This window comes from Arachis stenosperma, chromosome 10, assembly GCF_014773155.1.
Source record: "Arachis stenosperma cultivar V10309 chromosome 10, arast.V10309.gnm1.PFL2, whole genome shotgun sequence".
Classification (NCBI taxonomy): domain Eukaryota; kingdom Viridiplantae; phylum Streptophyta; class Magnoliopsida; order Fabales; family Fabaceae; genus Arachis; species Arachis stenosperma.
The window spans coordinates 73,682,137-73,709,102 of NC_080386.1; the positions used below are offsets into that span (position 1 = coordinate 73,682,137).

The 26,966-nt window shown below is 36.6% G+C and overlaps 3 protein-coding genes and 1 long non-coding RNA gene across 5 annotated transcripts; 2 read left to right on the top strand and 2 right to left on the bottom strand.

Moving 5' to 3' along the window:
* Window positions 1-698: 698 nt before the first annotated feature.
* Window positions 699-2,090, bottom strand: LOC130957232 (uncharacterized). The gene is made up of 3 exons (XM_057884103.1): window positions 1,572-2,090; window positions 1,391-1,489; window positions 699-1,004 (listed from the first exon to the last, which is right to left on the bottom strand). The coding sequence occupies exons 1-3, from the start codon at window positions 2,088-2,090 to the stop codon at window positions 699-701; spliced, it is 924 nt and encodes a 307-aa protein (XP_057740086.1).
* A 2,269-nt stretch (window positions 2,091-4,359) lies between these two features.
* Window positions 4,360-6,315, bottom strand: LOC130956211 (uncharacterized). The gene is made up of 2 exons (XM_057883262.1): window positions 6,087-6,315; window positions 4,360-4,744 (listed from the first exon to the last, which is right to left on the bottom strand). The coding sequence occupies exons 1-2, from the start codon at window positions 6,207-6,209 to the stop codon at window positions 4,649-4,651; spliced, it is 219 nt and encodes a 72-aa protein (XP_057739245.1). The 5' UTR covers window positions 6,210-6,315; the 3' UTR covers window positions 4,360-4,648.
* Window positions 6,316-6,598: 283 nt separating this feature from the next.
* LOC130954251 (GRF1-interacting factor 2-like) lies at window positions 6,599-8,790 on the top strand. Of its 2 annotated transcripts, none has more exons than XM_057880983.1 (4): window positions 6,599-6,763; window positions 7,379-7,455; window positions 8,127-8,250; window positions 8,337-8,790. In XM_057880983.1, the coding sequence occupies exons 1-4, from the start codon at window positions 6,713-6,715 to the stop codon at window positions 8,745-8,747; spliced, it is 663 nt and encodes a 220-aa protein (XP_057736966.1). In that variant the 5' UTR covers window positions 6,599-6,712; the 3' UTR covers window positions 8,748-8,790. The 2 variants fall into 2 exon arrangements, with proteins under 2 accessions (XP_057736966.1, XP_057736967.1); XM_057880984.1 differs by lacking the exon at window positions 6,599-6,763 and adding an exon at window positions 7,133-7,237.
* Window positions 8,791-12,331: 3,541 nt separating this feature from the next.
* Window positions 12,332-14,670, top strand: LOC130954876 (uncharacterized). Its single transcript, XR_009076450.1, has 3 exons — window positions 12,332-12,732; window positions 13,300-13,493; window positions 14,492-14,670. It is a non-coding gene; the product is annotated as an uncharacterized LOC130954876 (long non-coding RNA).
* The last annotated feature ends 12,296 nt before the right edge of the window (window positions 14,671-26,966 follow it).

Sequence of the window (26,966 nt, forward strand, 5' to 3'; positions counted from 1 at the left end):
CTTCAACACACATTTTTTCCGAATTCCACCCAAAGCCGCTACAACCCAACATCTCAGCCACATACATATATTTTTCCTTTAGTCGCTTGTGTTTATTTCTGATGTGCTTCACAGTGAGGCCACATCCAGGAAACTTCTCATTCATCTTATCTGCCAGCTTTTGAAATGCCCCAGGTTTAAATTGACCAGCATCCGCCCTCTTGCCTTCAACAACCAATTCCTCCATGAAGACCACAAATTGTTCAGTTTCCTGTTCAGTCCACTGACGTGGTATGGAAGCCATTGATGCTGGATAATGTAGTTGCACAATAAAGGAAAAAGAGCACCAGACCAACGGAATTACTATAGGAATTATAAATTAGTAGAGCAGAATCTTTATCATCATTACAACAGACTAACAATAACAGCAACTACACAACAAATATCAAGTGACTAGCAGAATTTTAGCAAATCAATACCGGGTAGCAGATTTGTTACAGAGTAACACTACAATAAACTAACAATTGCGACAGAATTTAACTAATTACTAGTAGAATATCAATATAATTCAACAATTTCAACCAAATTAGATCACAACTAACTAAACCTAGTATGCAAATACATTTCGCCTAAAAAAAAAACTCAAATTTCTTCAACAGAAACAATTTATAGTTCACGACAATTGCAAATATAATAAAACTAGAAAAAATATTGAAACTCTACGCATCATGTTCTGCTCTCCATATTTCCCACATCTCAGTTGCTAAGTCCTCACGCCATTGAGTCCACTCATGACTACTTTCCACAGCATCAATCATGTCGGCTTCATCAGCAACAGTGTCATCTCCAACGGGTATATGCTCCGGTAAAAGAGTTGCATCTTCTTCGGGATCAACATCCATGTTCATTCGAATAAAATTTTGTAACAAACAACACGCAATAATGATGTGGCTTTGGATTCTAATTGGATAGAATGAGGGACTTCGTAGAATTGCCCATCTCTTCTTAAGCAGCCCAAAGCACCGCTCAATCACATTCTTAGCCGATGAATGCTTCTTATTAAATAACTCTAGACGATTTTGTGGTGCACGGTGACCTTGAGCCCACTCATTGACATGATACCGGACATTTCTATAAGGAGATAAAAATCCTCTACCATTGGTATAGCCAGCGTCCACTAAATAATAAGACCCTAAAATGGAAGGATGGAAAAATTATAAGGGGTATATCGTAATTCTTTAATATATAGCTAATGCACTTATCAAGAGATTAATTTAAACATACCAACAGGTATTTTCAAGCCATTACGTCGAGTAATGGCATCTCTAAGTACCCTTGAATCAGATGCCGATCCTTCCCAACCGCTAAGGACATAGACGAAATTCATGTTCCGATTGCAAACTCCTAAGACATTGGTGGATATTCTAGATTTTCTTGTCCGATACCTAGATTTATCACTCTTGGGGACTGTGACATCTATGTAAGTGCCATCTAATGCTCCTAGACAACCCTATCAAATGGACAAAACAAAATAGTTATTACATACAAATAAAGTTGACCAATACAAATTTAAAGTTTATGCAACACCTTACCTTAAACCATTTCCATCTGGGATCTATAGAATCCTCTGGTACAGGGTCTGCCTTTGCAAATAACACACTTTGGACACGCAACACTGAACCTAACACCTTATGAAAATACCTACTAACAGTTTCACCAGACCTATAAAACCTAACTTGTACACTGCGATTTTTGGTATGATGAGCTAATATAATCAAGAAAGTTGCTACTTGCTCGCCTATGCCAACATGACCATCATCATCTAACCCACCTTGAACTTGTAGCAATTCACACAAATTAGCAAATGCATTCAAACTCATTCTTAACTCCCATATGCAATTTCTATCTCCACCCGCCCCAATGATGTTATCTAATGCATCTCGCCTTAATGGCAATGTGTTCACTCTTCGCCCAATTGAAGAATAACCCCTCCTTCTATTCCTAATATACATATATAAAGTAACTAAAAGAAACAACATCATCGTGTCAGATTGCGTTCTCATGATCCAGTAATATCCAATACATAGCTTAATTTGTTCAGAACGATCCATCATCACTTCCTAAGAAACAATAAAAAATAAATGCATAAAAATAAAATAAATTCTAATACCCAGTTTGACAACACTCAAGAGTAAACTATTCTTTATCATTTTAATTAAACTACAAGTAGAGAAAACACCCATTACATAATCACATACTCATATTAGCAAGCTAACAGTTTTTGATACATAAATGGAGAACTCTTAATTTATTACAGTTGCTAATTTTTTCTGCACTATAAATTGGAAATAAAATTCAAGCTAAAAATATATTAATACATATCAAAACTAATGCAATTAACCAGCTGGATTAGATTCCCAAATTCCCTGAACAAAATAGCAAATAAATTATTGGGATATAATTAAATATAACTCATCAGGTGGAGATACACAATGTTCCGTTATGATAACAAGTTTACAATTGGGACTAAGTACAAGAAGCTCTCAAATGGACTCAAATTCATAATTTTGAAACATCAAACTGATTCAAATTGAACCATAATATTATGACATTATCTTTTTATCTGTTACCATCACTTATAATTTATTTTATTGACCAAATCAGAGAAAACAAGATAACCCAACATAATACTCTACCTAAACTCTAAACATAATACTCCAACGGAATCCCATTAAAAATACATATCCAAAATAGAAGATTACCCAACACATAAGTGTTCAAAAAAAAAATTGGATATCCAATACAGCAACATACAAATACAATATACAAACAAACAAAAAGATTACGATTATTTCAAACCTTGAGCTGAGCTTTCTAGCAGAGATGAAGGAGAAAGATTGTGATAGAACAATAAAAAGCTTCAGCACATCGATCAACACACACAACTGCAGATGATTTACAAAGCTGCAAAAGCAAGAAAACAGAGGAGAAGAGATTAGAACTAGTAAGGGTTTGTGAAAAGGAGAAGGAGATTATCATAGAATAACAACAAGTTTCACAAAATCAACCACCGCATGCATACCATGGACAATACATGAAGCTTCAGAAAACAAATGACAAGGGCTGAGAACTTATTAGGGTTTGTAAATAGAGAAGGATATATTTGGAATTTTAAAAAATTGATGAGGATAAAATGGTCCGAAAATAAAATTTCAGATCTGTGTCCAAGGCTTTTGTTCCGTGTCTCACCATTTTATTGAGACACTAAAAACATGTATACTGTGTATGCTTATGGGTATGTGTGTATCTCCAATTTTTGTGTCTCACTAACCAAACACCAGACACGTTCTACCGTGTCTATGTCTTGCCCAGACAGACACACTAACCAAACGCAGTGTCGGGTCCCCGGCAATGGCGCCAATGTTACTTTGGGTAATCGAAGATTAATGGGCTGGACTTGTAGGTTGGCCAAATCGTTTGAAGGAGGAGGTCTCCGACCAGGTTCGCGTCAGGGAGCCGCCGTCCGACTTGTGTGTATGGAAGGAATAGGGGTGGTACTTGCAAAGACATTCCGATGCCTAAGTTAGCTAGGGGGCTAAGTAGGTTTAGAGAGTATTGGGACTTAGAGATACCTGAGGGGTGTCAGTGTATTTATAGTGGTGAACCAATAACCACCGTTGGAGTAGTTTCACCTTTTAAGGAGGATAACCGTCCCTTTATCTTAGGGAAGTTGAGATATGACTTCCGAAAGTAGGTTGAGAGATTTTAGGGGCAATTACTTATTTGAATAAGGGTTATCTGCCAGCTAATCTTGGCTCCCGACTTCCTTGGGGTGAAGTCTGTGTCGAATCCGACCTCTTCTGTGGAGGTCGATTACGTGGGGAGGCCAATCTAGGGATTGGGTTTTTTTATCTTATTTGGACCTGGGTCATAGTGTTGGACCAGGGTATGAACAGTAACCAAATTGATTCTCCACACCTCCTTAAAGAACTCCTATGTTTATGGTTAGATCTACTTTGATTGTTGTGAATATATGTTGACCCCTCTTGACTACCATCAGGTAGCATATTTAGGTCAACTATGTCCTTCTAATATTTCTTTTAATTGTCCCACTTAAAATAAAAGGGGTATCATCACCAGTATCCATAGAAGTCCCTCCACACAAGTCAACTAGAAAAACAAATAATTACAGCAGATAAAACATTTGTCCAACGGTTGTACTAGAGCCTTATAAGACGTTTGTCTTCGTCATCGCGTAACCGATACTTAATTACAAATGAAATGTATGATATACTAATATATATTCATTTTTTCATTTCCAGCCACAAAACATGAAATTTGAATATTAACTTTAAACTTTAATGCCACCAATGTTACATATTAATTAATCACGACAAATAATTACGATTAGACTAAACGCTCTAAGATCAGAAAAAATAATCCAAATTCCAAAATACAATTTGAATACAGAATTGATGCGCAATCTTCACACTAAATTGTTTCAGCTAGATGAGGTGCCATAAAAATGAGTTAGTATAACTTATTGCTGACAACATAAAACATACAAAAGCCACATTTCATAGTGAGTAGTACATGAAGCAATGTCTTTTTCTTTCCTTTTTTTTTTTATCGAAACAATTAACTACAATGTATGGCTCAGTTTGGAAGCCTATTCTGATGCTTCCACCTGTTTTGAGTTTTCAGTTTGTCTGAGTTTCTCCAAGGCAGAAATTCGGCTGTCTAGTGATTCATGGAGGTTTTTCATCTGCAACAGCACAGAAATCTCAGCCATCAATTAGAATGTGCATTGAAATTCCAAATCCAATTTTCTTAGAAAGCTCACTTATGTTATAAACTTCAATGCAAGAACATAAAGGGAGAGAGATGATGATTGCTAATATGCATTTCAGGATTTACAGTTGAAGCAAGCCGAATTTATAGGAGAAACAGAAAACACTAACTCTTGCATATCAAAGAGCATGTTTAAAGATTTGCTATCACAAATTCCAGAGCTAACTATGAAACTGTGTCATGCAATTGAACAACGCCCCCATGTTTAATAAATTTTAGAAGATAAATGAGGGTATCCTAAATTTCAACGATTGGGTTCATTGGACACTGGACACGGGCTTATCAATTGATACCCACCTAAGGAGCACGAAAAGCAGGATGAGAATCATGTGAAACTTTAAGGAGTTATGACCATTCTTTGCCACACAAGATAGAAAGAACAAATAAAATAAAACAGAATTTGGTAATCTAAATCAGCAACTGGTAGCGAACCAGGAATGCCACATTCATAAGAGAATAAAGGATAAATACAGTAAAACTAGGATTGACGACAACAATGTGGATCAATTTGATGTGTTCTACTCTAATTAACTTGGAGGAATAATTCAGATAAAGAAATCTAAAATACCTTGTAGCAAACAAGTTAACCCGTCACATAACACATTCATTAAGAGACAACAATAAGTAATGATGATACTTTGCATCTCCCACTGCATCCGTCATTAAGAAAACTTACATGCCTCCAAAAGCTTATGTATGAAACATCAAGTTAACTCATGATCCAAGCTAGTTTAGGCCTCAAAATCGAATTTATGATTTTACAAATAAACCCTAAACTCTACGAGTTTAAGATCCGCCCTATGGAGTATAGGTGAACTCTCGTGTTTGTTACCTTGGTATTTGCCACTCACACCCAAATCACATAACGGAGAATAAATAGATTAATTATTTTAGATTTCATTCTTCATCATCTAAGGTCAATAAGAAAACTTGGTCCATTCAATTTCCCCAGAAGTTATGTCCGAATATCAAAGCATATAACACCATTATTATAATAAAGGCTATGCATTTTATCATCGAAAATTCGAACAAATGAAAGGCCACCCCACGCACCTGGAAATTTCTAACTCTCCGGTTCACTATAACAGATTGCACAATAGATTTACATGTATGTATTCACTATTCAGAGAACCAAACTATGAACACAATAAGAACCAAACAATTGCAACAAGAGTCTCTACAAAAGTGAAATCTCCAATCACAGTATTCCTTTGAAGCCCAAATATATCGAAAAAGCTTAAATTGGATGTAGGTACCTGGTTCGCAAAGGATTCGTGTGCAATTTTGTAATCCCTGTGGAGGATATAGAAACCTGCAAACGACGCAATTGCAGCGCCGCTGAAGAACGAAGCCATTCTCACTCGAAGCACATACCCCATTTTCCCCCCTTTCCCTTTCGCTCTTTCTCTCTCAGTTTTCAGTCACTCAATTGCACAGTCGCACGCATAACGCAATAAATATTAATTAATTTGTTAATAATAAAAAGATAGTATCACTGTATCACTCTTTTTTTTTTTTTTGGTCTTGCTCAGTGTATCACTCTTATTTCTATTTTCATTTTAAATGGGCTTGATTCAAATTATGGGCCCAAAAGCTCAATAATAACAAGCCCATTAATAGGCAGTATCATAATGGTAATGGACTTTGGGCTGTACTGTTTTAGAATTGGGAATCAGGTTGGCCGAATGAGGTGCGCGACAGCGTTTTGAAGACGTTGCACATTGCAGCATAACGTAGGCTGTGTTCGTAGAAACGCGCTATTCCCCTTCACATTCGCAGAAAACACTGCAACATTTGAGCTTCTTCCGTATACTGATTTGATTTCTGTGGGGGAGCAACTAGGGTTAGGGTTTTGGTGTTTTTCTGAAGACTAACATCGAAAATGTTCAACGGTGATCCTTCACCTCCACTCTCAACAGAGATGATCCAAAAGGTGGCAACTTTTTTCCCATCAATCATTTCTCTGCTTCATTACCCGTTTCACATCAAGATGTTTAACGTTCTGGATTTGTTTCCGCGCATTTTTCTTATCTCGGATTGGGGTTTTATAAAAATGTCATCTTTTTATTGTTTTGAACTTTTCTTGTTTGATTTATGCTCATTGAATAGCCTCAGAATTCAGATGTTTATGGTGCTGACGTCATTCTCTTTCCTTGTACCCTAAGTTATTTATTTTGCTTCCTGCTATCGTCAAATTTTCCTTCTTTATTGAATCAAATGTACTTGATAACATCATAACACTATTTATGTAAGTTGCTTTGTATGAGATTACTTTGTAGAGTTCATTCATTATGGGGGTGGTGTTGTGTGGTGTTTTTTGTGCTTATTCCTTTCTCTAACCCATGAGGCATCAGCATCTTCTTAGGATTATGGGGTGAAAGAATTTTCGGTCAAATGTCATGCCAGTGTATAATGCATTTGAAAGTTTTCATATTTAATTGAAACAGTGCTCATTAGAGTCTATGTTAGCTTATCTTATATTCTTATATATAACTACCATTTCTCTCTCTTTCTTTTTCCCTTTTTTTTGTTCTTGTACTTGGGACAGTACTTGGAGGAGAATAAGGAGCTGATAATGGCAACAATGGATGGTCAAAATCAGGGGAAGTTTGCTGAAGCTTCCCAGTTAGTAGCCCTTGTTTCTTCCTCTCTTTTGTACTGATTTTTTTTTTCTTGGTGGTGCCCAGTGGTTTCAGTTGCATTTTTCTTTTAAATTTTTCTCATGGAAATCTAAAACATTATCTATCGTTTTTTGGTACATAGCACTTTCTATATACTTCTTCATTCTCTTGAATACCTACTCTCTGGCAACTTTGAAACCTTCAATTTCTCCATGTGGGGTTGTGACTTGTGAATCACTTTGTAAGGCCATTAGCATATGCATTATTGCTAGCTGTGTTTCAGTTGATAAATTTCAATCTTTACTTACCTGAGAGAAACGACTACCAAAGTATATCTTAGATTACAGAACATATAATCCGATGTAGTGGAACTCAGAAGATTTAGACAAGGATTAATGTGGGAAGAATTTTGAGTAAACCTGGGGTTTTTTGAGTAAAAGAAGAGGCTACAATTCTATTTATGAGATGGCGTGTCTGTTATCAGATGTAGCTTTAAACAATGAGCTCTCAACATTGTCTTGCAACTCATATCTATTTATTTATTTTATTGTAACACATTACATGCTGCTTCTTTGCATATCATAAAAATTGTAGTCATTGGAATATGGTTGTATTGCAACTTGCAAAAGTAACTTGTCTCAATTTTGCCTTCTCAACTGGCTTACATTGATACAGATGTCTAGCGAAGCTTCAGCACAACTTGACATATCTAGCCAAACTTGCAGATGCTGCACCTCAGCCTCAGCCTCTGCCACAATCGCAGTCACAATTACAGCCGCAACCCCAGATGCACCCTCAGGTTGTCAAGCTTTGAATTGCTAAACTTAGCTCGCTATTTTGCTGATTATGTATAGCTCTCATCCATCACTGTTTACTGTGGAACAGGAGCAAGGGCAAGGGCAAGGCATGCAGCATCCTCATGTAGCAACGTCTCAGCAGCAAGATCTTTCTACCTTAAACTTGCGTTTTGATATGAATGACAATCATCTTCAGCAGCAGCAACATCATATGGCAATGTCTCAACAACAACAGCAGCACGACCTTTCAACATCAAAATTGGCTTTTCAGATGAGCGAGCAGCAGCAGCACAAGATCCCAGCATTCTTCCAGCAACAGCAACAGCAACAACTCATGTTTGGAGGAAGCAGCAACAGTGGGTATTATCAGGCCCAAACCAGACTGAATAACCTCTCAGATATGCCGGAAACCAACCATATTGCCTCATCAGATCTTAGTCCTGTTTGGTCACTAGCCAAGTCACCATCTGGATCCACTGCTGGAAATACTAGATCATAAAAATGTATCATATTTACTCTTGAACACCAACCTAGAATAGTTTTTTTGTTCCTTTTGAGTAATTATCCAGATTAATCCCTAAGAATTTTAAAATCGGACATTTTAGTCTACAAGAAAAATTAATACACAGATCAATCCTAAGGTTTTACTCTGGCAGACAAATCAGTTTCCAGTTTATTTTCCGGCAGAGTAATTACCCATATTAATCTCTAAAGATTTAAAAAAAGGATATTTTAGTCCCCAAGAAAAACTAATGTACAAATCAATCTCAAACATTTTTCTCTATTAGATATAATAATCTTCTGTCCAAAAATAAAATAAACTTATTAATTTTTTCTATTGATTTGTGTATTAATTTTTCTTGGGAATTAAAATGTCCGATTCTAAAATTTTTGGAGACTGATTTAGATAATTACTTTTTTTTTGGGTGGGGTACATCTAACTATGAGTAGATGTGAAAAACGTGGAAGCAATGTGGAATACAATATGCTTTTTTGTAAGTGTTCTTCTTTATTGAGTATTGCATATTAAACACTAATATTCACGGTCCAAAAAATGAAGAAACACTAATATCCATAATTTTATTTTAAGAGTATATACATATTTTAGTACTCAAAGAATTTTAAATCAGACATTTTAGTCCCTAACTAAAATTAAAGACTCGATTGGTCCCTAACAATTAATTCCATCAGCCACTTAGGTCCTTGACTCCTTCAACTCTAATGGAAGACCAAATGGTCACTGAAAACTCTAATATGAGACAAAATGATCTCTGACAATTCTAACAAGGGACAAAATGATTCCTGACCCCTTTATTCAAAAACATTGTTCTTCTCCAATTTTTATCATATCTCGCATAACTCTAGCATTCATACTCTCCTTTTTCACCTTCACAATCTTCTTTTCAATCTTTTTCTCCATCCTCTTTAACTCCAAGATTAAGTCATGGTGTAATTGTTACACGTATCGCACCTACCTTAACATGTCATGGATCACACACTTCCTAAATTTTTGTGACTGGTACATCCACCTCTTCTGCACTTCACTCACTAAAAGCATCCACTTCCACATCTTTCACAACATCACCTCCAACCCCGACAACGTCCACGACATCCTCAAGACCAAGTTCCACAACTATTCCAAGGGCACGTCTTTCTCCACTCTCTGGCAAGCAATATAGATTGTTGAACATTAGGACATCATGAGAAGATTCTCCTTCGACATCATATGCAAATTCTCATTTGAAATAGTCACCGAGTGCTTCATTCCTTCTTTCTCAGAGTCCAAGTTAGCAGACACCGCTCATATGGAAACTAAAGCAAACATTGTTTCAGAGAAGAAGTTGAAGGAAGCAATCGGAGTGGTGCACAATATGGTCATGGAGATGTTAGGACAGAGGAAGAGGGAGATGGCAACGAAGACGACGAGTCTTAACAAATCAGACTTGCTGTCTGGATTCATGGGATCCATCGAAGACAACAACTGAGAGACACATACATTAGTTTTCTGAGTATGAATTGGTTGAGAACAAGTTGATAATTTTTTTTCTTGTGAACATTAAATTTATAGAGTGTGCATTGCAAGGACGGATCTAATTTCAATCATGTGGGGGCAAGTGCCCCCATTCAATTTTTATAAAACTTCATGTAGAATATATAAAAAAATATATTTGCCCCCACTCAAAAAATAAATTTGACCCCACTAAATTTTTCTTGTTGGTTCACACACTTTTCAGTGTATAGAAATGAAAAAAAAAAAGACACAAAACATAAACATTAATCAATAATAAATATATAAAAACACTAATATGAAGCACATCAATTTAATTTTAATAAATAAATTTATTATTATTAAAAGTTGATACACTACAGATAATATTAAAATAAAATTATTTTTTATTTGTTAATTTAGTGCTTAACAAATTAAATAAATTAAATAAATATAATGAAGAGCCAAATTTTGACTCCATTAAATATTTTTTTATTATAAAAGATTAAAAATTTATCCATAAAAAATATATTTAGCTCGTTTAATATTAATAAAAAATTAATATCTAAATTATTTGAATATTTAAAAATAATTTTAGATTTTTGTTACCAAAATTTTTTTTATAAATTGCCTATATCAAAATTTGTAGCAAAATTTTAAAATCTAATAAATGAAAGACTAAAAAAAGATTGAAAATAAAATAAAAAAAATGTTGTTTGAAATTAAACGACTTAGTTTCTAAAATAAAAAAATTACATAAACCTAAAAGAATATTATTTTTTATTGTTTTTTTAATTAGTTTTAGGTTTAATTTGGCAGTAGCCCAGTAACAACAACATTAATTGAAGAAACCTCTTCGGTTATAAATATTATAAAAAGTCAATTTCGTAATCATATAAGAGATAAATTTTTAAATGATTGTTCAATAACATATATAAAAAGAAAAATATTTGATTGTATTGAAAATTGAAAGAAAATATAAAACCTATTTAACTTATTATTTTAGTGTTTAAATTTATTTGTTAGATAATTTGAAAATTAATTATATTTTACTATAATAAAATATAATTATAAAAATTATTATCATATTATATATGCATTGTCCTTACTAACAAAATTTTCTGGATCCGTCACTGGTGCATTGTGTAGTTTGAAGTTACAGGGTTAAACTGTTAGTGTTATGCGAAATATGATGGAAATTGGGAGAGAACAGTGCTGTTTCTGAACAGAGAAGATTAGAGACATTTTGTCCTCTGTTAGAGTTGTTAGGGACTATTTTGTCCTCCATTAGAAATAACGAAATAAAGAACCTAAGTGACTGACGGAATTAATTGTTAGGGACCAATCGCGTACCATTCTGAAATTTTTTGAGGACCAAAATGGATATATATTATTATTTTAAAATTCAATTTCACGGATTTATACTCAGTGAAGTGTTACCTCGATACCAATTCAACTGGCATAAAAATGGGTAAACAAAACGGAAGCAACGTGGAAAATTGTACATTCCTTTTTTCTTTCCTTTTAAACTGAATTATATTTCTACAAACGTGGTAATCATGCATTTCATCGCATTCTACCAAAAAGGTTCAGCCAAAATTCACAAAGAAGTTAACTTCGTAACATATGTCTATCCAAAACATAGTAATTTGAGGAGTAGTTTGGCTAATTGCATGTATTAGGACTAATAACCGACAAAATCAATCAAAACATAAATCATGCATGAAAATACATAATTAGTACGATATATATTTAATAAGTTATTTCAAAGAGGTCACAATAGGTACATATCAATTTCATTTCCGAAAATATAGGGGTGGCAGGAGTACCCGAACCCGCGGGTACCCGCCCCGCCCCTACCCGGTCGGGGCGGGTTATTACCCGTCCTGGGTGCGGGGCGGGTTTTTATCGGGGCGGGTTTGCTAGCGGGGCGGGGCGGGGTCGGGGTTAGGGTGAACCCGCCCCTACCCGCCCCGCAGTATATATTATATATTATAATATAAAATAAAATATATAATATAAATATATAAAAATTAATAAATATTATTAAATATTAAAAATATATAAACAACTTTTCTTTCGGATGCAACATTGAAAGTTTGAAACCCTAAATTTATTTTTCTCTTCTCCAGATTCCAGAAATCATAGTGAGAGGCTGAAGCTGAGAGCAATAGCCAATAGAGCATCGAGCTTCTTGCCTTCTTCTTCTCCAACACCTACTCGTTCTTGCCACCGTCCTCCGTCCGAGAGCAGCTGAGCAGCGCTTCGCCATCAACGTCCTCTGTCCGAGCGCAGAACCTAGCCTCCGTCTTCCGTCCTCCTTCCTTCGTCGCTGTGTATCTGTCACCATCGCCGTGAGTCCATCGCCGTACCCTTCGTCCGAGAGCAGCTGAGCAGAATTTTGCCAACGTCATCCTCCGTCCAAGCGCAGAACTTACCCGACGTCCTCTGTCCTCCGTCCTCCGTCCTTCGTCGCCATGAGTCTGTCGCCGTTGCCGTGAGTCTGCTGCGAATCACTACTTTTTTTTTGATAATTTTTATTCAGGGTTTGCAATGTTCCCTAATTTTAATTTGAGTTACAATTTTGTCCTAATTTTTATTTGAACATGGATTTGTTGCTGCATGCAATTCTATTTGTATGCAAACCTGTTCAGATTAATATGATAAAAATGGTTGAATCATGCTTATTTTGCCACTGTATTTTTCTCTTGAATATTATTTATTTATTTATTTTTATATATAAGATTCAATTATAAGAATAAAGATTATAGTAGAGTAAACAAAGTGATGTTCCTGTTATTCATTTCATGATTAGGCTTCAGAGAACATTGGCAAAATAATCAGATTTGTGATGTGCTAATTATGCTTTTGCTTCTCCTTTCTCTTACTTTATTTGAGACTTCGAAAAGCTCAAGCTTTTGTTTGTTTCATCATGCCACAGTCATCTTCAAGGTCTCATTTATGATCTTTTGTGGATGATTTCTATTTTTTGGGTACTGTATTGTTGAATGTACTAGAGCATGGTCTTTTTGGGATAGTCTCATTGCTTACTCTTTATTTCTAGTTGTTTTGGAGAATGAGCTGTATTCCTTTTCAAAGAAACAAAGTAGTTTTTGAAGAGTCAATGAAGTTTGTTTCTACTGGAAGTTACTATTTGGAAGTTACTATTTGCATCGGAATCGACCCTCGTCCAGTCGTCCGCGCCTCTCCTGGTCCCGAAACGCACCACCTCCACCAGATTCTCCCCGCATAGCATCAGTACAGTTCTTGCCCCTATCCCAGCCTTTCTTTTCTTTTTGAATGATTTGATATGTTTAATCTCTGGCTAATTTTGGATGTCATGCGAATAGACAAAGAAGAAGTTCTTTTGATGGTACTGCAAATTGTTTTCTGTTGAATTTGGCTGAAAGGATTCTCTGAAAGTTTGGAAACTCAGTTCTATAAACTACCGGGTTGGTGTGTGTAATCTACTAATCTTACTTTGCATATTCCAAATTGTGTGTCTCTTGATTTATCCTTGGGGATCCCCCAAAATTTGAAAGTTACCTTAGTAATTATCTGGATGATATTTATGGTCATAATTACAGTGAGAAATGAGAAATAGGTATACTAAAACTCTATATGTTGATTTATCCCTACATCAGAAATTTTAGTTCAAAAACTATCTTGTAGTGTCTGTTCTGATGCAGTTTTCATCTGAGATATTATTCAGTTGAGACAGATGTCCTGTTATAGGAAAAACTAGATTCCTAACTTCGGCACAATGCAGCGCACACTATCTTTCTTCTTGTCTTTTGATTATGATTTTCATCAATGTCTTCCTAAACGGGTGATTAGTTCGTTTGTTATTTTCTGGATAAAATCATCTGTGCATAGATACTTGTTTCCCCTTTTTTCCATGATATATATATATGTATGTGGATACTTTATTGTGCACTTTTGTGCCTTGATTTTCTCATGACATGAAATTATATTTCAATCGGCAGTTTGTTTGATAAGTATGCTTCATCTACATGCTGAATCATGAGCAACTGTTACTTAGTTTTGAAAAATTGTGCATTCTGATTTTGAGGTGTTTCTTGTTTTCGGTATGTAAATTAAAAATTCCAATTATTGTACACTTAAAATCGGTTTGATTGCCTTTTCACTAATTTGCTTCTTTTTTTTCTTTTAAAATTTGTAGGAAAAGTACTTTTATGGTAATTTTTTTCATAGTACCAATTAATTTGTTAATTGTTATCTCTTTTAATTTTCAGGTTTAAATCTTGATTTGCAAACTTTTAATGATGATGAAGATATTGAAAGTGATCAAGAATAAGGGTTGAAAATCATTTTATATCTAATATTGTAATTTCTTTATTATGGTGTTAAATTTGTAGTGATCTAACAATATTTTTTTTTTAATTTCAAGTTATTTTAGCTAATGACATTGTATGAATTTTATGTTTATATTTTAATTTATCTATGAATTTTAAATTTTTGTCTTAATTTATATATGAATAGGTAAAAATTAAAATATTTAATTTTTACAGGGGCGGGTCGGGGTGGGGCGGGTACCCGCAGGGGCGGGTTCGGGTTCTATTATTTACTACCCGCGGGTAGTGATGGGGCGGGTAGTATATGCAAAACAGGACGGCGGGGCGGGGTCGGGTAGGGCAAAAACCCGCCCCTACCCGCCCCACTGCCACCCCTACGAAAATATTCCCAAGTTAAAAACTAAATGAACCTAACAACATTGGCGGGACTCCACCAAATGATTCAAATACCTTGAACAGTTTTTTCTTTTTTAAAGTTAAAAGTAAAACTCAAAACCTCCAAGTAAAGATAGAAAGACGGGCACGGATTCGATATGCACTCCCTGTTAGTGCACCGAAACGCCAAAATTGTGTTTGGCGCACCGGTCAGCCAGGTAGTGCGAGAATATAAATACTTATTTTTGTTGGGTGTTTTCTAAAATTTCGTATAAAATAGAGGGGTCAGCTTTTCAATTTTTAAAATAAATACATTTAACTTAATTCTAAAATTAGTTTGACACTCAGAGTTTAGTTAACAACTAATACTCCCGCTAACTCCTCCTCCAGCTCAGGTTTTCTTCCTCCCCTTCTCCTCCGTCGCAATCGCACCGTCCCTTCCTATCTCCACCACCGAGAACGACTCAGCTAACTTCTTCTCCCGCCCCCCAACTTAGCCATGGTGGCTTCGGGAGCATCCTTTTCCAGCGACTCATCCAATGAGATTCGCAGTTTTTGAACCACGAAATGTCCTTTTTTGGGATTGAGGAAGTATTCAGTGTTAACGATTCTGTTTAGGCGGATCCAAGCACACAAACAGCTTCACCTCTGATGACGACGGTACTTGATCTGCATTGTCGGCTGTCTTCGGCAGTTGATGGCTTCGCCGTCTCCATCAATGGAAAGAAGGTACCCGTTGTATTATCACCCTTCACTTGATTTCCAAATATCCCCTTTTGTTTCGTTATAGCTCTGCAATTTTCTTTGAAGGATATCCCCCAATTTTGCGTGTTTCGCTAAATTACCGCATTTTTGCTGTTTGGCACAATGTTACTGAAGATCGGAAGATTGATGGTTTAGAAGTTATAATAAATTCTCGTTGCAAGTATAGTTTCTAAACCAAGCAATCAACCTTTCTTACAAACGTTTGATTGTCACAAGTAACAAACCCAATAAAATTTATAAACCGAAGTATTCAAACCTCGAGTCGTCTTCTCAAGGAATTGCAGGGAAGTGTATTTTACTATTGGTTATGAAAAACAGTGTTTTTAGGTTTTGAAAAGGTTTGGAACAAGAGAAGTGGATCGCATAAATTAATATATTAATAACGAAGAAATCTCTTGGCAAGGTATGAAAACTAGAAGTCCTATCCTAGTTGTCCTTATCAATGGTGATGAGAATTATATTTTTGCTACCACCAAGTCAACCTCTAACTATGGAGGTCAGTTAAGTGGACAAATCAATTTAACACCTAAAGTCCTAGTCAACTCCTGAGGAAAGACTAGAGTTATAGGAATCTAAATTAATCAGCAAAGATATCAATTATCAATCACGATGAGTTTGACAACTCAAGAGTTACCAATTAATCAACCAAAGCCAAAAGGGAAGAAAATCTACTCGAATGAAAATAATTTGGATAAAGCCAAAGCATCCATAACATATAAGTCTGAAATACCTTAATTTATATCAAATAAAGAAAATCATAACATGAATGGTTCATAAGCCAAATAGGCAACATAAGTAATACAAGCATTAAAGTATCTGAAAGAAAAAGAGAAATATAAAGTAAAAGGAATATTGAACTTGATGAAGAGTTGAAATCCTAAATCCTTTAAGAGGAATCCTAATCTTAATAGAAATCCTAATCCTAAATTCTAAGAGAGAGGAGAGAGCCTCTCTCTCTAAAAATTACATCTAAATTGTGAAAAGTGTGTATTATGAATGAATGTATGTTGTCTGTAGTATGGATGCATTCCCTCACTTTATAGCTTCTAATCTGTGCTTTCTGGGCCGAAAACTAGGTCAGAAACAGCCCAGAAATCACTGATTTCAAAATCTGGTACGTACAGGTCGTGGCAAAGTGACGCGGAGGCGTCGTCCACGCGTTTGCGTGGATTGAAATTCGCAGATGCGATGTGTGCGTGTCATCCACGCGTTCGCGTCGCCTAACTTCGGGTAAGCTATGACAAATTATGTATCGTTGCGAAGCCCTCGATGTTAGCTTTCTAACACAACTGAAACCGCATCATTTGGACCTCTGTAGCTCAAGTTATGACCATTTGAGTGCGAAGAGGTTAGGTTGGACAGCTTAGTAATTTCTTCAACTTCTTGTATTCCTTCCACTTTTGCATACTTCCTTTCCATCCTCTGAGCCATTCTTGCCCTGTAATCCCTGAAATCACTTAACACACATATCAAGGCATCGAATGGTAATAAGAGATGATTAAATATATCAAATTTAAAGCCCAAAGAAGCATGTTTTCAATCATAGCACAAAATCCGGAAGAAAAAGTAAAGCATGCGAGTAGTATGAATAAGTGTGCAAAGGCTTGATAAAAACCACTCAATTAAACACAATATAAACCATAAAATAGTGGTTTATCAACCTCCCCACACTTAAACATTAGCATGTCCTCATGCTAAGCTCAAGAGAACTAAAAGAGTGAAGGGGAATGGTGTGAAATGCAACCTATGAATGCAACTAAATGCAGAGTGCTTTTTCCCTACTTGGTTAAAAGTAAATGAGCTCTTCAAGACAAATATGAACTGGATTTCATTAATTCAAATCGCAAAACAAAGAACAATTAACCTGCAAAAGAAAATAGCTCGTGAAAGCCGGGAACAAGGAATCAAGCATCGAACCCTCACTGGAAGTGTATGCACTCTAATCGCTCAAGTGTTTAAGGTTTGATTCTCTCAATTCTCTACTAACCTCACTTTCTAAGACTTGCTCTTCATCTAACAATCAACAAAAATTTAATGCACCAATACACAAATCATGAGGTCTTTTAAGGGTTGTAATGGGGTCAAGGTCAAGGTAGGATTGTATTTGGTCAAGTGGACTAAAATCTGAATCCTTAATTAACCTAAACTTCCGACCTAACTTAAGACAATCCATATAATCATAATATAAAATAACTACCCATTAACTGTGTTTACTACATATTCATGCATCCCACATTTAAGTACAACTCATATGCATTGATATTATTACTTAACTTAGGGTATTTTGTCCCCTTTTATTATTTGCTCTTTTTCTTTTCTTTTCTTTTCTTTTTTTTTTCTTAATAAATATTTTTTTCAATGCATATGATTAAGGTATTGAATGCATGAACACGTTTCTTAACATTTTTCACATTTTCACACAAAGTCTAACATACTCAATTCCCAAACTAAACGTTTTCAAACCCACTTTCTCCAAACTTAATTCATGAGCACTTTCACTAGTCTAAGCCAATCAAGGATTCAAATTAAGGACATTATTATTTTTTGCTTAGAGTTAGTGATGAGCTAAAGTAAAGAACAAAGGGGTAAAATAGGCTCAACATTGGTTTGCAAAGGATAATAAAAGGTAAGGCCATATGGGTATGCAAGCTCAGTGAAACAAGGCCTCAATCATGTAAGTGCATGCATACATCAAATAATGAAAATATTGAATCAAGCAAGACAAAGATCACAATTTTAGAGAGAAAAACACCTAAAAAAATAAAATATTGGTTGATAAAAATGCAACCAATCAAATAGGTTCAAAATCTCACTGGTTTTATGTGTTCGAGCTCTAAAACCATGTTCCAAAATAATATTTCTTCAAACAAGTTTAATAAAAAGTTTTAATTTAAATTAGTGAAATACTCTAAAAATTTTGTTGAAAAAAAAAAGAAAATATTACTTTAACCAAGTGGTAAAATATGCAATCAAATATGCAAATGCAACAATTAACAAGGAAAATAAACCATTGGTGTTGAGATAGAAGAGTAACTAACCCATGGAGATCGGTATCGACCTCCCCACACTTAAAGATTGCACCGTCCTCGGTGCATGCTAAGATGTGCAGGTGGACGGGTTGCTTCAATTGATGTTTTTCTCCAAAGATTGAGCAGATGAACTTATTTTTCTCCCCCATTAAGAAGCTTTTCCTCTCCCTTCATAGTGGCCAACCTGAAAGAAGAGGAAAAAGAAGAAAAGTAACCCAAAAATAAAGATAGAAAACAAATAGAATATGGGTGTTAATGCCAAATAATAAGGGTCTCAAGTACATGGTAGCTACAACATGTAAGTGAGAAAACAATAAAAGCTCATGGCATATCAATAGTGAAAAAATTGCAACAATGGGGAAGAGAGTGTGGGTAATGCAAGATAGTGTAAGTGCATATCAATGCAAAAGGAATATCAGTATTATAAAAATTAGCATTGATTTATGAATAATAATACCCAATCAGAATAAAACAAGTCATGAAGCACCAGATTAATTCAAGAAAAGATGCAATAGTTGAAGAAGAGAATTTTAACACCAATGGAAAAAGAAAAAAGAAAGTAAGAAAGGAGGAAGAAAGAAGTAAGAAAAGATTTAGATTTGGGGAAGAAAAGATAAGATATTTGGCTGATCTGGATAAGCTGTGCGGCGCAGGCGACGCGAACGCGTGATTGACGCACTCACGTGGTGTGCGGTAAGTTCAAGTTACGCGGACGTGTGGGTCACGCGATCGCGTGACCTGATATGTGCTATTGGCACGAGTGCAGCCTCGCACACGCACAACTCTCTATTTTATATGCATATTGCCAAAATTTAGGGTGACGCGGTCGCGTGGGTGACGCGATCGCGTGGATGGCCAATTTTGAAAAACGACGCGGACGCGTGGGGCACGCATTCGCGTGGTAGGGCTTGTGCTTCTAGCACGAGTCCCGCCCAATTCCAGCTCAACTTTCGGCCATACACCCTTTTTACATCGATTTTTAGGGCACGCGTTCGCGTGGGTGATGCGGACGCGTGGGAGGCATTTTTTCCACATGACGCGGACGCGTCAGTGACGTGGACGCGTGGGTCAAATGGTGCCAGGGGCACGCCTCCAACCACACTTTCGCGTGACTCTCTGTTCATGTTATTTTCTTCCCAACGCACATATGACGCGGACGCATCGGCGACGCGGTCGCGTTGCGTGCGATTTTTTTTGAATATGCAAGATGCAAATGCAGACGCAAACTATATGCACTAGGACTGAGAAGAGTTATTGAAAAAGAAAACTATGGAGAGGGAAAAGAACGACTAAAAAAATTATTTTTAATTTTTTTAATTATTTTTATAACATAAAATTAAACAGTACGAAATAAAAGTTGAAAAAGAAACGACCATACCATGGTGGGTTGTCTCCCACCTAGCACTTTTAGTTAAAGTCCTTAAGTTGGACATTGGATGAGCTTCCTGTTATGGTGGCTTATGCTTAAATTCATCCAGAAATCTCCACCAATGTTTGGAATGCCAACAGCCTCCGGGGTCCCAAACTAGGCAAGTGAAGCTTTTGAGTAGCTTCAAACGGGTTCTCAGGCTCCCGGGGTGACGAATGTCAGAATAGATTCCAGGATCCTAAACTTTGCTTTTAAATCCGCCTTCGTCTTGATCTATATTTTTCCATCCGGGCGGTTTAGAAATTAGATTCTCACCAAGATGACCAAACATTTTCCGAGATCCATTCGATTGAACGTGATACCAATCCGTGCACTTCGAGTTGAAGCGTGGAACCTTATTGAACCTTGTGCACCAGCTCTGAGTACGAGCCATTTCCCTCTTACTCTTAAAGCCGCAGAGAGCTCTAAGCTGGCCATCTGTTTCAAGCAAACCATATTCCAGTGGAAAAGTAAAGATAAAGGTTAAGGATTGTACCCACTTGAAGCTTGTATTGGGTGGTAATGGCCTTGGGATAGGTGTTTCCAGTGGTTCTGTAAGTTCTACTCCCTTGCGATCTTCTATGAATTCCTCCATTTCCTTGCAAAATTCTTCAAATGCATCTGTGTTCTGATCAAAGTCTTCGATGTCTTCCTCATCACTTAAGTCATAGGCTGGAGGTTGAGAGAAATCTACCTCAGCATCACCTTCGTATTCACTCGGGGAAGATTCTTATGTCTCAAAGGATTCACTTGCGGATGCAAGTTCATTACTAGGAGAACTTGACTTGTGATCATCATTAGCAGGGAAACATGCATCTTGGGTTATTCCGTCCAATTCCTCATAAGATACCTGCTTTGGGGGCTGTGCACTATCCTCCTTAGCATCAATTGTAACGTCTTCGACGGAATTCTCCACAACTTTGGATTCCTGCGGAGGTTCAGCATCTCCTAAATCTTCAACCAACTCTTCTTTTTCTACAATGACAGCCTCCTCTACTTGTTCTAGTACGAAGTTATGCTCTATACTGTCCACTGGAGTTTCTAGTGTCTTCTTCATGCTACGTTCTTCATTAGATTCTCCACATGAAGCAATGGGAGTTTGTTGAGTGTCCGAACGTCTGGAAGATAATTGATTTATTGCTTGCTCCAGTTGATGAAGGATTCCATGAAATTGGTCTACTGATTCTTCGAAGCGAACCTATGATTCTTGGCTTGATGGATATGGACATGGTGCATAGGGGAGTGGTGTTTCTTGGGAGTAATTGGATTGGCGTTGGGGTGGATAAGGATTATACGGTGGTGAATGGTGGAAAGGAGCTTGTGAGTGTGGTGGTTCGAAGCTATGTTAAGAGGACGGTCTGTGAGCACAGGGTGGGGCTTGTTAGTAACTACAAGGGGGTCCACCATATTTATTAGTTTGACATGCATTGTAGAATGGCCTTTGTCCATGAAATCTAGGAAGGTGTTGTTGCTTAAAGGGGTGATCAGATCCTCTTGGCTCCATCCATCTTTGATTGCTTTGACTGTGATGCATAGTCCTGTTACAGCTTCCATTCCTTTCAACAAAATTAAAACCAAACTCAAAGCGAGAGGGGTGAGAACTCATAGTAACTATCAGAAATAAGAAGGGAAAACAAAAACAAATAAACAGGTAAAAGAAAAGTATTTACAATAACCAATAATAAGGCACACGTTTGCAACTCCCCGGCAACGGCGCCATTTTGAAGATCGGAAGATTGATGGTTTAGAAGTTATAATAAATTCTCGTTGCAAGTATAGTTTCTAAACCAAGCAATCAACCTTTCTTACAAATGTTTGGTTGTCACAAGTAACAAACCCAATAAAATTTATAAACCGAAGTATTCAAACCTCGGGTCGTCTTCTCAAGGAATTGCAGGAAAGTGTGTTTTACTATTGGTTATGAAAAATAGTATTTTTGGGTTTTGAAAAGGTTTGGAACAAGAGAAGTGGATCGCAGAAATTAATATATTAATAACGAAGAAATCTCTTGACAAGGTATGAAAACTAGAAGTCCTATCCTAGTTGTCCTTATCAATGGTGATGATAATTATATTTTTGCTACCACCAAGTCAACCTCTAACTATGGAGGTCAGTTAAGGGGACAAATCAATTTAACACATAAAGTCCTAGTCAACTACTGAAGAAAGACTAGAGTTATAGGAATCTAAATTAATCAGCAAAGATATCAATTATCAATCACGATGAGTTTGACAACTCAAGAGTTACCAATTAATCAACCAAAGCCAAAAGGGAAGAAAATCTACTCGAATGAAATTAATTTGGATAAAGCCAAAGCATCTATAACATATAAGTCTGAAATACCTCAATTTATAACAAATAAAGAAAATCCTAACATGAATGGTTCATAAGCCAAATAGGCAACATACGTAATACAAGCATTAAAGTATCTTAAAGTAAAAGAGAAATATAAAGTAAAAGGAATATTGAACCTGATGAAGAGTTGAAATCCTAAATCCTTCAAGAGGAATCCTAATCCTAATAGAAATCCTAATCCTAAATCCTAAGAGAGAGGAGAGAACTTCTCTCTAAAAACTACATCTAAATTGTGAAAAGTGTGTATTATGAATGAATGTATGTTGTCTGTAGTATGGATACATTCCCTCACTTTATAGCCTCTAATATGTGATTTCTGGGTTGAAAACTGGGTCAGAAACAGCTCAGAAATTGCTAATTTCGAATCCTGGTACGTATAGATCGCGGCAAAGTGACGCGGAGGCATCGTCCACGGGTTTGCGTGGATTGAAATTCGCATATGCGACGTGTGCGCGTCATCCACGCGTCCACGTCGCCTAACTTCGGGGCAGCTATGGCAAATTATATATCGTTGCGAAGCCCCGAATGTTAGCTTTTCAACACAACTAGAACCGCATCATTTGAACATCTGTAACTCAAGTTATGATTGTTTGAGTGCAAAGAGGTCAGGCTGGACAGCTTAGCAATTTCTTCAACTTCTTGTATTCCTTCCACTTTTGCATGCTTCCTTTCCATCCTCTGAGCCATTCTTGCCCTGTAATCTCTGAAATCACTTAACACACATATCAATGCATCGAATGGTAATAAGAGAGGATTAAATATAGCAAATTTAAAGCCCAAAGAAGCATGTTTTCAATCATAGCACAAAATCCGGAAGAAAAAGTAAAACATGCGAATAGTATGAATAAGTGTGCAAAGGCTTGATAAAAACCACTCAATTAAACACAATATAAATAATAAAATAGTGGTTTATCAGTTACCGGGGATGAAGATACCACTGGGGGCGTGCGTGCCGCTGATGAGCGGATAATTTGTACGCTTTTTGGCATTATTTTTAGTATGTTTTTAGTAGTTTTAGTTGAGTTCTTAGTATATTTTTATTAGTTTTTAGTTAAAATTCACTTTTCTGGACTTTACTATGAGTTTGTGTGTTTTTCTGTGATTTCAGGTATTTTCTGGCTGAAATTGAGGGACCTGAGCAAAAATCTGATTCAGAGACTGAAAAGGACTGCAGATGCTGTTGGATTCTGACCTCCCTGCACTCGAAGTGGATTTTCTGGAGCTACAGAAGCCCAATTGGCGCGCTCTCAACGGCGTTGGAAAGTAGACATCCTAGGCTTTCCAGCAATATATGATAGTTCATACTTTGCCCAAGATTTATGGCCCAAACCGGCGTTCAAAGTCACCTACAGAAATTCCAGCGTTAAACGCCGGAACTGGCACCTAATTGGGAGTTAAACGCCCAAACTGGCATAAAAGCTGGCGTTTAACTCCAAGAGAAGTCTCTACACGAAAATGCTTCATTGCTCAGCCCAAGCACACACCAAGTGGGCCCGGAAGTGGATTTTTATGTCATTTACTCATCTCTGTACACCTTAGGCTACTAGTTTTCTATAAGTAGGACCTTTTAATATAGACGGAGATATAGACGGATAGATAGAGAGTCTTTTGATCATGTTTTGATGATTGAACTCACTTTGGGAGGCTGGCCATTCGGCCATGCCTAGACCTTGTTCTTATGTATTTTCAACGGTGGAGTTTCTACACACCATAGATTAAGGTGTGGAGCTCTGCTGTACCTCGAGTATTAATGCAATTACTATTGTTCTTCTATTCAATTCCGCTTGTTCTTTGTCCAAGATATCACTTGTTCTTCAACTTGATGAAGGTGATGATGGTCACGGATCATCACCATTCTCACTCATGAACAAAGTGACTGACAACCACTCTTGTTCTACAAGCATACGAGGCTTAGTGAATATCTCTTGGATTCTTTAATCGGAGTCTTCGTGGTATAGGCAAGAACTGATGGCGGCATTCAAGAGAATCCGGAAGGTCTAACCTTGTCTGTGTATTCTGAGTAGGATTCAATGATTGAATGACTGTGACGTGCTTCAAACCTGTAACCTACTGGGCGTTAGTGACAGACGCAAAAGAGGGATTCTATTCCGGTAGGGGAGGGAACCACACCGGTGACTGGCAGTACTGTGACAGAGTGCGTGCATTAGCTTTCACTGCGAGGATGGGAGGTAGCCATTGACAACGGTGAAACCCTATACGAGCTTGCCATGGAAAGGAGTAAGAAGGATTGGATGAAGACATTAGGAAAGCAGAGAGACGGAAGGGAAGGCATCTTCATACGCTTGTCTGAAGCTCTTACACCAATGATATACATAAGTATCCCTATCTTTATCTTTTATGTTATTTTCGTTCATCACTATACCCATTTGAGTCTGCCTGACTGAGATTTACAAGATGACCATAGCTTGCTTCATACCACCAATCTCCGTGGGATCGACCCTTACTCGCGTAAGGTTTATTACTTGGACGACCCAGTGCACTTGCTGGTTAGTTGTGCGAAGTTGTGTTTATGCCATGGTATTGAGCACCAAGTCTTTGGAGCCATTACTAGGGGTTGATTATGTTTTGAAAAGTATTGATCACAATTTCGTGCACCAAGTTTTTGGCGCCGTTGCCGGGGATTGTTCTTGTGTATGGACAACTGACGGTTCATCTTGTTGCTTAGATTAGGCATTTATTTTTTTCAAAATTCTTGAAGGTGAATTCTAGAGTTTCATGATGATTTGCTGAAATCTGGCTGGCTGTAAAGCCATGTCTAAATTCATTGGACCGAGGTTTCAACTTATCATCACAAGAGCTTGTTGATCTTGCTTTTGGAGCAGTGATCTGCTAAGGCTTGGCTGGCCTTTGGCCATGTCTAGTATTTTGGACCGAAGCTTTCTTTGAAAGCTTGGCTGGCTGTGAAGCCATGTCTAATTCCTGGACCGGAGTCTTAGACTAGCATTGCACTGATTCCTGGAATTCTCATTAAGGATTTTGATGTTTTCACTTAATTTTCGAAAAACACAAAAAAATTAGAAAATCATAAAAAAAAAAAACCAAAAATATTTCTTGCTTGAGTCTAGTGTCTCATCTTAAGTTTGGTGTCAATTGCATGCATTCATTCATGTGTCTTAAGGATCTTCAAGTAATTCTTGATGATTTCCTACTCTGATCTTTGAATTCTTTTGACTTGAGTGTTTATGTGTCTCATATAGTGTCAGTAGCATACAAACTGTTAAGTTTGGTGTCTTGCGTGCATTGTTATTTGATTCTTGTTGCATTTTGATTATTAAAAATCCAAAAATATTTTTATTTTGTGTCTTTTCAAGTCAATAATACAGAGAATTGAAGATTCAGAACATACTGCAGAGGAATTATACAGAAAAAGCTGGGCATTCAAAAATGCCCAGTGAAGAAGGCAGACTGGCGTTTAAATGCCAGCCAGGGTACCTGGTTGGGCGTTTAACGCCCAAAAAGGGTGCATTTTGGGCGTTAAACGCCAGAATGGATACCATTCTGGGCGTTTAACGCCAGGATGGTGCTAGGGGGAAGATTTTGTTTTCAAATAAATTTTTTTCAAAGTTTTCAAAATCAAATCTTTTTCAAATCATATCTTTTCAATCAAATGTTTTCAAAATCAATTTCTTTCCTTTTTCAAAGATACTTACTAACAATTAATGATTTGATTGAACATCTCATATTTGTTGCCTTTTCTGTTGAGAAAGGTTTAATGTTTGAATCATATCTTTTCTTGTTAGGCAAGTCATTAATTTTTAAAATCAAATCTTTTTTAAAATTGTTTTCAAATCATATCTTCTCAATCACATTTTTTTGAAACCAATCATATCTTCCTAATCACATCTTTTTCAAAATAAGTTTTCAATCAAATCTTTTTAACTTCTAATTTCAAATCTTTTTCAAAAATCACTTGATTTCTTTTACACTTTTGTTTTCGAAAATCAATTAGTGTTTTTCAAAAATGTTTTCAAAATATTCTAATTAATTTTCGAAAAATTACTTCCCTCCTTCTCACATCCTTCTATTTATGGAGTACCACTCCTTCTCAATGCAGAATTCGAACCTTATCTAAGTAAAGTTCGAATTCTTCTTCTCCTTCTTCTTTCTATTTCTCTTTTCCTCTGACACCTCAAGGAATCTCTATACTGTGACATAGAGGATTTCACATTTTCTTGTTCTCTTCTCTTTCATATGAGCAGGAGCAGAGACAAAGGCATTCTTGTTGAAGCTGACCCTGAACCCGAAAGGACCTTGAAGAGAAAGCTAAGAGAAGCCAAAGCACAACTCTCTTTAGAGGACCTGACCGAATTCTTCAAGGAAGAAGAAGACATGGCAGCCGAAAATAACAATAATGCAAACAATGCAAGGAAGGTTGGACTCTCAACCTAAAGAAAGCCTGGACTCTTGGGAAAAGCTAGTCAATGCCTTCTTGGCAAAGTTCTTTCCACCACAAAGATGGAGT